The following is a 13,735-nucleotide window of genomic DNA, read 5'->3' as shown; positions in this document are numbered from 1 at the left end:
TAAATTATCATCAATTGTCACTCTTCGAAGTTTCCATTTATTTGCAAGAAGTTATTTTTTAATGTTTTTGTAGGTTAGCTGATGGAAGACGACCTTTGCTCGCATAATAAATGAATGGACCATATTAAAGACTGGACCATAATCCTACTATCATTGAAAGAATTAGTCGTTGGATTGGCACTGGATATCAGTGAATATTCACTGATTTGCGGTAGTTTTTACTGATTCAGTTTAAGAGAGTAAACCTTAGTACAAATTTAACTGGTTTCAAAGAACAAAAGACTTTCAGAGTCCTTTCGACTTGATGAATTTAAATACTACCCTAGTAGCTAGCTTTTAAAAATCTTTCGTGGCAATCATGTAGACAGAATGCTCAACCCTGTAGTAGTACCATAGGTATCAACTTCTGCATTCACACATGGATCTAACGATAAAATATTCTTACAAGATCCAACTCCAAATCTTGCAGCAGATTCTCATCAGAAATATAAAAGGTATCGACTTCTTCCATACATTCCTATATAGCTCAATCAAAACTACTAGCAGAAGAAATCATCTTTTTTATATTTCTGTTAAAAATCTGCTAAATTTTTTGCCAGCCTTTGCAATAAACCTACAGGAAGATTTAGAATTAAATTCTGATGTAATAGTCTGTCGCAAGATCTTGGTGTAAATACGGAAGCAGACACCAGTGGAACTGTTGACGATGTCTGCATTTATTTTATAAAATAATCAAAAGATTTTGTAATGCTCTAAAAGAATGTTGCTTTACAAATGGATCATGCTACTAGGGTGTTCCAGGTTAGAGTCTCTTAATCCAACTCTAACTCCAGGTCAATAAAAACATGCACAAATAGTTAAAACCCTTGTTGCCATTAGGAACACAGACTGTCATCAGACTTACGTATGTTTAATTTCCTAGACGCAGATAATCGTTCAGATCAACGTTACCCAATGTATTTTATTAAATAAGGCACTAATAAAGACTGTGTTCTTGAAACTTCTTACTTTATTACTTAATTACAAAAATAGTATAAAATGACACACACTTCCTTCGTAGCCAATCCTAACGTCAGAATGTTCGTCAGACTTATGTTGACTTTGACTTACTAGGATTATAATACATCAAATGCAAGTCTTGTAGAATAGAATATAATTTATTTATTTTATTGCATGCCCAAGCATGAGCAACTGAATGCAAGTCTTGTATTTCTCTATAAATTATCAATTATTTTAAATCATAGAAATACATTCAATTTAAAATGATTGATTATTTGATAACGTTATTGCTTGGATAAACGTCTTCATCTGTGCATTTGTTAAGTAATCCAATATCATATCCATAACTTCATCAGGCAATCGTATATCAATATTTGATGCAAAGCATTGTTTGACCGACAATTTTAGCATATAATTTTCATAGCTTGTTTTAGCATTTCGAAGTCGATATCTCAAAATGTCTATATATAATGGATACTTCATATCATAAATTTTCATTTGCAGAATTTTATACATTCTTTTATTTCTAAACAATCTACTTAAATGACGAATATCCATCTTTATTAAATCATAGAAAGTGAGATCATCAACACCCACATTTTCTTTCTTCATCTTTTCAATCTCTTCCTTACATCTGTCTTCAAATAGTCTCATATCACCAATTTTATCATCAGTAGAAACTTCGGTAGAACTGACTACTTTTTTCAAATCAGAATCTAAATTGAGTTGTAAAATATCATTGGCAGAATGCTTTACATTATCGATGGTTAAGAATTTATCAGGATTGAAAACTTCAGCTGAAATATTGTTGTTCATTACTTCTAAACCAGCTGTCTTCAACTTGACTTTTTGTAACACTAGAGCTTTTAATATTAACCTACAATCTGTATGAATGAATCGACTCCAAAAATGATTCTCTACATATTGTTTATACGTCTCAATAGCATAGTACAGAGGAGTTTTATTTTTTTCATCTAAAATATCAACATTGGCGTTATATTTTATTAATAGACTTAATAATTTATAAATATTATAAGATATGCTACTATTTAGAGGCCTTTGTTTACAAATATTCTGTAGAAGAGTTGAATTTTGTGAATCAACATGATTAGGATTAGCATGATGATCTAAAAGGGTTTCTATTGCTTCAAAATCATTGACATTGGACGCTAAGAAAAGTGGTGTCATACCATTATTATCAACAGCATCAACCTTTGCACCATATTCTATCAATAATTTTATTAAATGTCGATTCTTAATGTGCGGAATTTTGCTAACAATATGAAGAGGAGTTTGACCTTGATCATTTGTTGCATTAGGATCAGCATAATTCTTCACGAGATATTCAACTGCCATGCAGCTCTTGTATTCACAAGCTACGATCAGTGGAGTCCAACCTTTTTTATCAACACTTTCAATATTTCCATTATATTTCAATAATAATTGTATTTTTTCTACAGTCGTATCATTTGAATATTTGCAAGCAATATGTAATGGTGTTTGGCCATCATCATTCGTCGCATGGAGATTGGCATTGTTAGCTAGAAGACATTTCACAGTTTCAGAATTGCCCATTTCACAAGCTGTATGAAGAGGAGTCCATCCTTTAATATCCACAGTTTCAATGTTAGCACCATGTTCTAGTAATAATTGTATCATATCTTTGGTCGTATTACTGCTGAATATGCAAGCAACATGAAGAGGGGTTTCACCATCAATATCCATAATATTAGGATTTGCACCCTTTTCAAGCAAAACTTGAACAACTGGTAAATTTTTCTTTCGACATGCAATAAACAAAGGTGTAACTAAACGATGATTAGCAAAATTATCATCTGCATTACAATCTAAAAGTGCTTGAATGATTTCTAATTGATCTTTTGATGTATGATAACAAGCATCAAGGAGTGGTGAATGACCATTACTAGTTACCGTATTGACTTGTGAATTAAGTTTCAATAATGTTTTTATAAATTTGGCATTAAAATTATTTTTAATGGCTGCATGAAGTACAGTATTACCATCTGGATTAATGTATTGAACATCAGCTTTATAATCTAGACAAAGTTGAGCAATTCTATGATGTCCATAAGTGATTGCATCAAAAACAAAATGATTACGTGGAACATGAAGGTGTATCGCTGCTCCTCTTTCTAAAAGTAATTTAATAATATTATAACGATCATCTTTTACATTAGAATTAAAATTAATACTGTAATCCAATAGAGACTGATTCAGTAAATTAATATGAGCTACATTGACACCATTATCTAAAAGTAGACGAACTATTTCTTCACAACCATTTTTCACTGCTATACAAGCTAAATTAAACAATTCTGCATAATTATTTATCTTTATGCCATATCTTAATAAAATTTCTGTTACAATTGAATCAGAATAAAAAACAGCAATATGTAAACATGTTAAATCTCTAGAATAATATATAGATTCATCCGATGGGAATAAATTACTATATTCACATAAATTATGAATGAAACATTCATCTTTCATCAATCTGTTATTCACATTGGATATTATCACATTTATATTTGCACCATGTTCTAAAAGTTTTTCAATCATTTCATAATGTCTATTTAAACAAGCAGTTGTTAATAGATTGAGTTCCGTTGTTGGATCCACCATGTTAACATTGATTCCAGAATTCAAAAGTTGCAAGACAATTAGTAAGTGTCCATTTTCAACAGCTCCATGAATAAAATGTTGATTACGATAACTATGTGGATGTATAATAAAATTCCGTTTCAATAACCATTCAACACTTTCTCTAGACTCCTCATGGTATTTAATTATAAGCGATTCAGGAATATATAAATCAGTTGATTTTATGCTATCACAACGTGGTACTATGGCTTTGATGATCTTCGAATTTCCTTGAGAAACAGCAGGGTATACAAGCTTTTGGAAATCAATGAATGAATTATCCAGCATCCCATGTTCAATTATCATCTGAACCAATGTGTGATTATTTGTGTTAATAGCTTTAAGAAGCAATGGATTTAAATCCTCTCCAACAAGAGCTCCTCTTTGTATAAGTAGTGACGTAATTTCTGTTTTACCATCTTGAATTGCTATGTCGAGTGGAGTATAATTATCTTTATTTCTAGCATGGATATTAGCGCCTTTATCAAGTAGTATTTCGATGATACTCAAATGTTTTTCTTTCAATTTAATAACTGCCCAATGAAGAGGAGTATTGTCATCAACATCAGGATTAACATTTGCACCATTTTGTATTAATTTATACGCTTTTTTTACATAACCACATCTAATTGTTCGACAAAGATCAAAAATATCATCTTGTTTTTTAAGATACATTGTTCATAGACTATTTACTTTGATACACGTTTGAAAATAATTTGATTTAGATACTAATTATTTATATAAAACACACACTATTATGGCACTGATGCTATTGTCGAACTGAGAAAAAAGACCCTCAGTTACTTCAATGCTTTCGAGCTTCCTACCACTTAGTTTTTACCCCTACTAGCACGTTTTCGTTACTGCGCAAGCGTAGTAGAAAAGCACATGAGAAATTAGTCGTGTTCACTGGCCTCATCACTTATGTGCGTAAGTGCACAGACAATTTTGAACTGAGCGAGATTGGGTTATGAGAGTTAAAAATGGTCTGTGCACATGCGCACATAAGTTATAAGGACAAGTGATGAGGCCAGTGACCACGATCATTCTTTTCTCAGCTCTAGAATCTTTTACACGTGTTGACCGTAATTTTATATGGGCAAATGTATATTTGTTGACCTAAGCTTTGTCCGGATTTGTAACCTAGGATTAAACTTCTATACCAGTCCTTCTTCTTTGTTAAGGGACTCTACTCAGTTTAACTACCGCGTGCAGCCCATTTGTTTACCCCCTGCCTCGTCATGGCAATGAACTTGATTTCATCAGTTTACGTAGTGCTCACCAGAGATCCTTTTTTTCCATCCTAATTAGCAGAGAAAAGAGATAATATATAGAAGAATTATCCCAATGAAAGCTGTTGAACGGTAATTTTTACCTGCTGTTTTATGGCTGGGGATACAAAGCTAATGCTAAAATGCCATATGTATCCTCAAGGAATCGTCCAACGGATCCCTATGCGGTCGTTCTTCTTTATTATTTCTTTTCTCTGTAATTCGAGTCCCTTAAAATGGAGTCTGGCAAGATAGAGTCAGGCAGGACTAAAGTTCCTTTAGTTCTTATGGTACTTTAGGCAGCAATCGAGCAATATGGCGTCGTTTTTCCTGACTCGTTTACGTCCGTAACGTACGTAAGTCTGACGGAAATTCAACGTTATGGCTGGCTACTAGGGAAAATTTTTAGAATTATTACAGAGATATAGACGTATAATTTCGATTCGACTAATTGAAAAAAAAGCATACATATATGAGAGAAATGAATGTTTTTATTAATTACTTATTTAAATAATTAACGAGTTATAATTATAATACAATAAAAGAAATACATAAATAAAAAAACTTATAATTATGACAATTTAATATGGAATTTAGGTTAAATTACTTATATTCTCGTTTCATTGCTATGATGAACATGATTAACTCTTTAATGTTAAAATAACTTAGTATTTTATCTATACATTCATAAGGCAATCGTTTGGTAATATTTAACATGAAATATTCGTTGGCAGACATTCTCAGTACAAAGTGTTTATCGAGAGTTTTTGCTCTTTGAAGTTGATTTTTAATAATGTCATTGTATAATGGAAAGTTTCTATTATAGTATACCATCTCTAGAAGTTTTGGAAATTTATTATTTCTAACTAATCTTCTTAGGAAATGACAATTCGTCCGAACCAAATCAAAGAAAGTGAGATCATCAATGCCGACACTTTTTTTCTTCATCTGTTCAATCTCTTGCTTACATTCGGCTTCAACCAGTCTTATATCATCAATGAAATCGTCGTATTCATGAAATTCATCGTTACTAATTACTTGACTTGAGCCAGAATCTAACTTGAAATTTAGAATATCATTTGCAGAATATTTTATGTTATCAATAATTATGTAGTCATTCGAATTATAAACTACACTTGAATGGTGTGCCATTACTTGTAAGCCAGCAGCTTCCAATTTTATGCCTTGTGTTATTAAACTTTTTATTATTGCTTCACAGTTTTTACGACGAGCAGGAACACAATATGATTGATCATTATCGTAAGAAAGCATCTTCTCAATAGCATAGTGCAATGGAGTTCGATTTTTTTCATTTAAAATATTAATATTGGCACCATGTGCTATTAATGCTTGTACTGTTCGATGGCTCTTAAACGAATAAACCATTTTGACACACGCATGTTTAACAGCGATATGCAGTGGAGTTGATTTCTCTAAATCTCTATGATCAGGATTAGCATGATGATATAACAGAAATGCAACGGCTAAATAGTTGTTGTGATGACAAGCAAGAGTAAGCGGTGTCCGACCACTATTGTCAACAGCTTCAATATTTGCACCATGGTCTATCAATAATTCTAGGATATTCAAAGTCATATCATTTGAATATTCGCAAGCAAAGTGTAGTGGTGTTTGACCTTTATTATTCTTAGCATGAATATTAGCATGATTGTCTAAAAGACATTCCACAGCTTCGGAATTGCCCATTTCACAAGCTGTATGAAGGGGTGTTGATCCATTGGTATGTAGAACTTCAGTATTTCCACCATATTGTAGCAATAATTTTATTATATCTTCAGTTGTATCACTCCTGAATATACAAGCAACATGAAAAGCAGTTTGGCCTCCGTATTCCTTAGCATCAGGGTCGTCATTTTTTTGAAACAATACTTCTATATTTGATAGTTTTTTACCACAACTTGTGATATATAGAGGTCTCACTAAACAACGATTCGTACGAGTAATATCTGCACCATGTGCTAGAAGTTGTTTAATTATTTCATAATGTCTATTTAAACAGGCAATTGTTAACAGATTGAGACCTACTTTTGAATTCATCATGTTAACATTGATTCCAGAATTCAAAAGTTGCAAGACAATTGATAGGTATCCATTTTTGACTGCTCCATAAACAAAATCTTCATCATGATGACTATTTGGATGTACAGTAAAGTTCCATTTCAACAACAATGCAATACTCCTTTTAGATTGTAAATCAGACTTTCTTACTAATTCTTCAGGAATATATAGATCAGATGGTTTTGAAAAACTGCAAAAAGGTATTATGGTTTTGATAATGCTCCAACATTTTTTAGAAAAAACAGCTTTGAGAATAGCCTGAAAATCAATTGATAGAACATCCAGTGTTCCATTATTTATTATTGACTGGACTATTTCGTAATTATTATTTTTAATTGCCTCAAGAAGCAATGGGTTTAAATCTTCTCCATCAAGAGCTCCATGTCTGATAAGCTGTATGGCGAATTTTGTTTTGTCACCCTGAATTGCTATGTCGAGCGGCGTATAATTATCCTTATTCCTAGCATGTAAATCAGCTCCTTTATTAATCAGCATTTTTACGATATCCAACTGTGCGGCGTGTAAGTGAATAACTGCCCTATGAAGAGGAGTATTGCCTCCGAGATTAGAATTAACATCAATTCCACTCATTATCAAATTATATGCTTTTCTCTTCAAGCCAAATTCAATTGCTAGATGAAGTTGAGTAATACTTTCTTGGTATTGGCGATACATTTTTCACAAACTATTAACTTTAATACACGTTTGAAAATAATTTGATTTAAATAATAATTTTTTATACGACACGTTCACTATTATTGCACCAACACTTCACTGCCAAGAAGTTGTAAAATTATGTTGGCCTTGGTGTATCACGTACAGTAATGTGTACGGAAAACGGAATTGCTTCTAGGCTTTACATACAATATCTTCTCGTACCCTATAGTTGAATGTTGACTATAGCAAAAAAGAAAGACGTGAATAGAAGTCCAACACTGTATGCTGTTTAGGGATCACCCAAGGTTACTTCAATCCCGTTAAATTTCTACCTGGCTCCATAAGGATACACACTAAATTTTTCGGCTACATCTACCCATTTGAAATAAACTCCTAGTCACGTCTCTCTTCTATACCATAGTATAGTGTGCCGGAAACTCTCACTATACTGTGCTGTTCAATTCGGCGGAAATTATAAATTTATTAAAGAAGTTTCTCACTCGCCTCCTTCTCTTACACACATTATCTAAATTAAAAATAATAATAATCATAATAAAAAAAAATCGATTATTTTTGCTGATTTCAAATAATTATGATGAAATCATAAGTCAATGAAAGATGTTTAGCTCTAATATCTGAATTAATTCTATAATCCGAAAAGTCACCATTATTTCATGCTAATTCAAAAAATTGAATAAATGATTCCACAATAAAGTTTGTATTTTTCATTTAGCGTGATAACAACGAAGAAGAAAAATCGATGTAAATTCTAATTCATAAAATTATCTAACTTCAATGTAAACAAACCTATTACCTCGATAAAATAATTTATATAATATTGATGATAGAGAAAGGACGAATAGTAGCCATGCACGTCCATGTAATTCATTCTACTCTTCAAAATAAAATTATGTAGCTCAATGCGAAATAATTGTATTAAAAACATTTACTTGGTAGAAAGAATATTTTTTTTGCACAGCAGTAGACTGAATTGAATCGCAGTTGATTAACGAGCAGTCAACAATCACAGACGTGTTAAGGAATAATACAATTATTCCATCAACGATGAAGAAATCTATCATTTTATTGTTATTAATATCAAGTATATTTTGCACTATCTCTACAATATTACCTAGCTATTCTGGCAACAATTTAACTACAACCGAAAATATGTTGGTGAGTATTTGCTGTTATATATATTTTTTTTTTTGCATTTAATTTAACAATTCAAATTTTTCTAGATTCATATAATCAAAAAATGTAAGCTTCGGCTTAATAGTACTATTTACTATACTGGAAATAATCCTGATCTAACTCAAGCTCTACTGGAGACTGTACCTTCTTCTGTAGATTTAGAATCCTGGATTCTTATTTCCCACACGGAAGACGACAGATTTGGTGATCTAACTGCTAAAAGTGGAATTATAGTAGTATTTAATTCATTTATTGAATACGAGAAAATACGTAGACTTTTAATAAATTATTGGAAATGTGTAGAGAATTGCAAAGTGATTTTTTTATCTAAAATGTTAAACTCTTGTCAATATGCTGTAGACACTCTAGTGTACCTAGGATCTTCATACTATGATATCTCCTACTACATTTGTGCTTCTAAGAACAAAAACCCGATAGTTTTTACACGAGATAAATACAACAACACTCGACGAGCTTATTGGACCTCAATGACAGTGGACGTTGAGTCTCTGTACGATGGAAGATTCTACGTGCGTCCATATGATAAAGGTACATTCAGCGTCATTAATGCCTGGTCCATCAAAAACTTTGATACCATCCGAGCAATTATCGATGGAGTAGTTTTTTTTTCAAATAGAGATTTCACATCTAAATTAATTTAGAAAGTTCATGATTAAATACTCTTTTAGATAGTCCCTACAACAATAGACTATCTCCACTAAAACATTTTTGAACCTTAATTTGAAAGAAAAAAACTACTCCATCGATAATTGCTGGGATGGTATCAAAGTTTTTGATGGACCAGGCATTAATGACGCCGAGTGTATTTTTATTCAATGATAAGTTACCGACTGATGGTAATACTTAACAATATATCAATTTCTGTGTTTAACAGGGTTATGTCGTAAATTTAATTTTAAACGAGAAAAGCCTAAAAATGAAGACACACGCGTATATGTGGGAATTTCCATCAATGTGGAAAAACAGGCAGACATGAAAGAGGAAATCTTTGAAGGAGATATACTTAAATCAAGAATCCCTTCTGTCGATCACTCAATAGCGATTCTTGAAGAATTATTAAAAATCAAATTCGCCTTTCATATAAAGACATTTTTACATAAAAAAGGTGAATACACGCGAAGTCGGGGTCCATATTATATGATGTCAACATCTGTTGATATATTGGGAACTCTCAACAATTTGATCCTCGATGTTAAGATTGCATACTCCCAACCAATACTTTACACCTCTTACGTTCTTCTTTCTTATAAATCAGCCGAAGCTACACCTCTTCAGCAAATAGCCGAGTTCTATGGCATTTGGACTTTGATATCACTAATTATACTCTCAATCATAACTTTTGTCGTGATATACTTGAAAACTAACAGGAATGCCACTTTAGCGGCCTTTGATGTTTTAAGACTTCTGATAAACTCAGGAGTTGAGATTCCAATCAATACTGGGTCACTTAAAATATTCTTCTGCATGATATTTCTGTATTTCATGGTAATTCATTCAACTTTTAGTGGAAATCTGCCTAAATTTCTAACAATACCTAAATACTACGACTTTATAGACTCCCTCGAAGATCTAACAAATCCACGGATTACAACGGTCTTTGATTCAGGCTATTATAATGATCTTTATCAATGCACAAATGATAAAATTAAAAGCAAAATAAAATATATCAACTATCATATTGATCTTATTCATCAATTCAAGATGGACAAAAATTCAGTTTGTATAATAGAAAAAAATTATGCTGCATACTATGTAGCCACATTTGGAAAATTAATGAATGAAATTTACATGAGTAAAAACGATATCGAAAATATAGCATTTGCTGTTGCAGTTCGACCTCGATTTTACTTACGAGAACGAATCCAATGGGCCACAACTTACATGTTCGATACTGGTTTACACCGAACTGTAAAATTACTATTTAGTAGAGCTCAGATGATTATTAAAAAACATCATTCTATCACTGAAATAAAATTTCGAAATATTAAAGTCAATGATTTAATGTTTGCATTTATTTTCTTAATCATTGGAAATACTTTTGGGTTTGTGTGTTTTCTCATTGAGTTTGTGATTGGTAACAAGTATCATCAGAAAATAAGTATTGGCTTTCTCAAAAAATTTATGATATTTAAGAGAAAGAAAACACGCGTTAAAGTTCGAAAAATTTTCGTCAGACCGAGACTTGATTTAACAGAAATTGATTGAGTTCTGAACCACCTTATTGTGGTGGTTCAAAAAGATTCAAATTAATTTAGACGTGGTGTTCATTGTTGAAGTATTTACGTGTGCTCTTGTTTTATTGTAACTCTTTATAAGAAACATAATGTACCCCGAAGTACTCTATAAGACTTGGCTTTATTTTCTTAAACAACACTATTACTTCTGTGCACATGAGTAATATTAATAATTTAATGCTTAGTAATTTTATTTACAATGTTAAAATTTGGGTGTAATTGAACCTATTACTTTAATGATATTTTAAAATATATGTGTGTCTATCTATAGATGGATTGACTAATGACAGTTTGTTAGTTGATAACGATTACTTGACGATTAGATTGTTTATAGCAACGAGAGGAGAGTTTGTTTATCTCCAGTTTAGGACTAAGACTAGCAAACTCTTGACGTCTTGTCTTTGATTCTGTATTTGAATCTGTCATTTTTAATAAACTAACTTTTAATATTAGTTGTTCTCATTCTATTATTTTACAATCTTTTTATGACTGTAATAATGTAGGAATGAAAAAGAATATATGCACACATGTGGATTATATCAGAGAAGAGAGACTGATCTCTTTTCTCTGGCAAAATATACTCTCACTCATTTTAAAACATCATTTTTCCTATATATCATCTTAAAATATCAAGTACTGATGTTTTATTTCAAAATATTATTTAATAATTTAATTTATTTAGCAAGTTAACAATATATTTACACTCTAATATTTGTTACAACAGAAAATCTTCTATCTGTTCTTTCATATTATCTAAATACATTTTCTCTTTACACTTCTCTAAAATAAACTCTGGAACAGTTTTCAAATCGAAATTACACTGAAAAATTAACCTACATCCATAACATAAAAAATTACTCACGTTTTTTACTGTTAAATCTCCATCGTTACTATTTTCTTTCTTCTCACAATCTTCATTACAATAATTAACACTTGCATTACAATGAGTCCTATCTCTTTTTTCATTCCTTGGTTTGAAACTATCACATTTTAAAACATTTTTATCTTCAATATGACTATTATTTACAATAACTGGAGTTTTTAATCCCTGTAGAGATATCATTCTTGAAAATGTAGTAGCATCAGTGGCAGAAATACCATCATCTAGAGGTTTAGAGTCCAATAAACCATTACAAAAAATACAACTATCACTTTCATTTTTATTTTTATTGATACTAGTAGTCATTTTTTCACCAGTTCTATAAATTGTCGATACAGTACCACTGAATCTTGTTTCTAAATCAGTTACAAACTGGTTTGTTAGCTCTTGGATTGATGAATAAGCACCACTATTTGTCAATTGCATCCAATTTCCAGTGTCACTGGCTTTTAAACTATTTATTTTCATGTAAAACTCGACTTCATGTGTGTTAAAATCCTTTAGTGGTCGTAAAATCATGACATCTGGATCTCGTTCATCAATAAATCCAACGTCTGATGACAATTGTGATCCTCTGCCCAGCGAAACATTGCTCAGAATATCAACAGCAAGTGAATGAAGATCATCTCCAACGAAAATTTTTGTACAATTTAATTTTTTAGCTGCTACCAACATCAATTGATTCTTCAACTTTTTTATGAAATCAATCTTTGATGTCTTGCTTGGTAATTTGTTCAAAATGGCGTTCAAATACTCATCTTTGTTATTTTTATCTAAATTAGAGCAGTAATCATCACTCTTTAAAGCTTCAATGTTTGAAGTTTTATCCAATGCATCACTAAGAGATAGAAAAAAACATAAAAACCCTAGTGCTTTGACTTTTTCATGAATTTGTTGGACATTTTGTCGTCGTTTATCAACATTCTGTTGATCAAGAATACCTTCATCAATAAAAAGCACTTTGATTTTGAAAACTAAACGTTTATGGACAGACTCATGCATTCCAGCTTTAATTAAATGAAGTAGTGTTGTGGATCTTGGGTCACCTGAGTAACCTACAAGAATTATATCTGATGACTTGACAATTTTTGATTTTCCTAAAGTCGCACGAAATTTGTGGGTTACTGCTATTAAAAAACAATCCTTGCAATAAAAATCCTTCCCTCGTAATCTTATTGCTGCTGTATTTACATCACATTTCCGACATTTATGATCATCTCTAAAATAAAAAAAAAAACAATCATTATTTATTTTTTTCAAACAATAAATTTTAAATTAAAAATATATCAACACAAAAGTCATACATTTTGTCAATTTTCTCATCTTCAATGAAATTTTGTAATTCTCCATCTTCATTATCATGAATACTACACATTTTAGATCCAAAGTTAACTGAAAATACATTAATTCAAGGCATGAAATCTCCAACATCAGCATGAAAACATCAAGAATAAATATTTATAACATTATGAAAAAATAACTCACATTATTTTCAGATGTATTGGAAGTTTTTATTATTCATGAGTGTAATAATGCATGAGAAATTGACAAAAAAACCCCCACGGAATTTATTTATATTATTTTTAACTTCAAAACACGTGTTGACAAGTCACAGAAATACATCTCCAAGATGTCTAAACTCACTTTTCACCGTGTACGCAGCCATTTTGAACAAAACAACGCCATTTGCAATTTTAGTTCACTCTCTATCCACCAGACGTAACAAATGGCGGACAAAA

General features: G+C 31.3%; 3 protein-coding genes across 3 annotated transcripts; all 3 read right to left on the bottom strand.

Moving 5' to 3' along the window:
• Positions 1 to 1,257: 1,257 nt before the first annotated feature.
• On the bottom strand, positions 1,258 to 6,682 carry LOC118071480 (ankyrin-1-like). Its single transcript, XM_035090651.1, has 4 exons — positions 5,539 to 6,682; positions 3,471 to 4,285; positions 2,046 to 3,335; positions 1,258 to 1,973 (listed from the first exon to the last, which is right to left on the bottom strand). Exons 1-4 carry the CDS (start codon positions 6,636 to 6,638, stop codon positions 1,258 to 1,260), a joined length of 3,921 nt encoding a protein of 1,306 aa, XP_034946542.1. The 5' UTR covers positions 6,639 to 6,682.
• Positions 6,683 to 6,871: 189 nt separating this feature from the next.
• LOC118071479 (poly [ADP-ribose] polymerase tankyrase-2-like) lies at positions 6,872 to 7,685 on the bottom strand. The gene is made up of 3 exons (XM_035090650.1): positions 7,350 to 7,685; positions 6,978 to 7,268; positions 6,872 to 6,910 (listed from the first exon to the last, which is right to left on the bottom strand). The coding sequence occupies exons 1-3, from the start codon at positions 7,683 to 7,685 to the stop codon at positions 6,872 to 6,874; spliced, it is 666 nt and encodes a 221-aa protein (XP_034946541.1).
• Positions 7,686 to 11,771: 4,086 nt separating this feature from the next.
• Positions 11,772 to 13,723, bottom strand: Ctu2 (Cytosolic thiouridylase subunit 2). The gene is made up of 3 exons (XM_035090617.1): positions 13,482 to 13,723; positions 13,301 to 13,388; positions 11,772 to 13,215 (listed from the first exon to the last, which is right to left on the bottom strand). The coding sequence occupies exons 2-3, from the start codon at positions 13,369 to 13,371 to the stop codon at positions 11,832 to 11,834; spliced, it is 1,455 nt and encodes a 484-aa protein (XP_034946508.1). The 5' UTR covers positions 13,372 to 13,388; positions 13,482 to 13,723; the 3' UTR covers positions 11,772 to 11,831.
• Positions 13,724 to 13,735: the final 12 nt, after the last annotated feature.

This window comes from Chelonus insularis, unplaced genomic scaffold (assembly GCF_013357705.1).
Source record: "Chelonus insularis isolate UGA/USDA-ARS -01 unplaced genomic scaffold, ASM1335770v1 contig_85_pilon, whole genome shotgun sequence".
Taxonomy (NCBI): Eukaryota; Metazoa; Arthropoda; class Insecta; order Hymenoptera; family Braconidae; genus Chelonus; species Chelonus insularis.
This window is presented reverse-complemented; position numbering and strand designations above follow the sequence as displayed.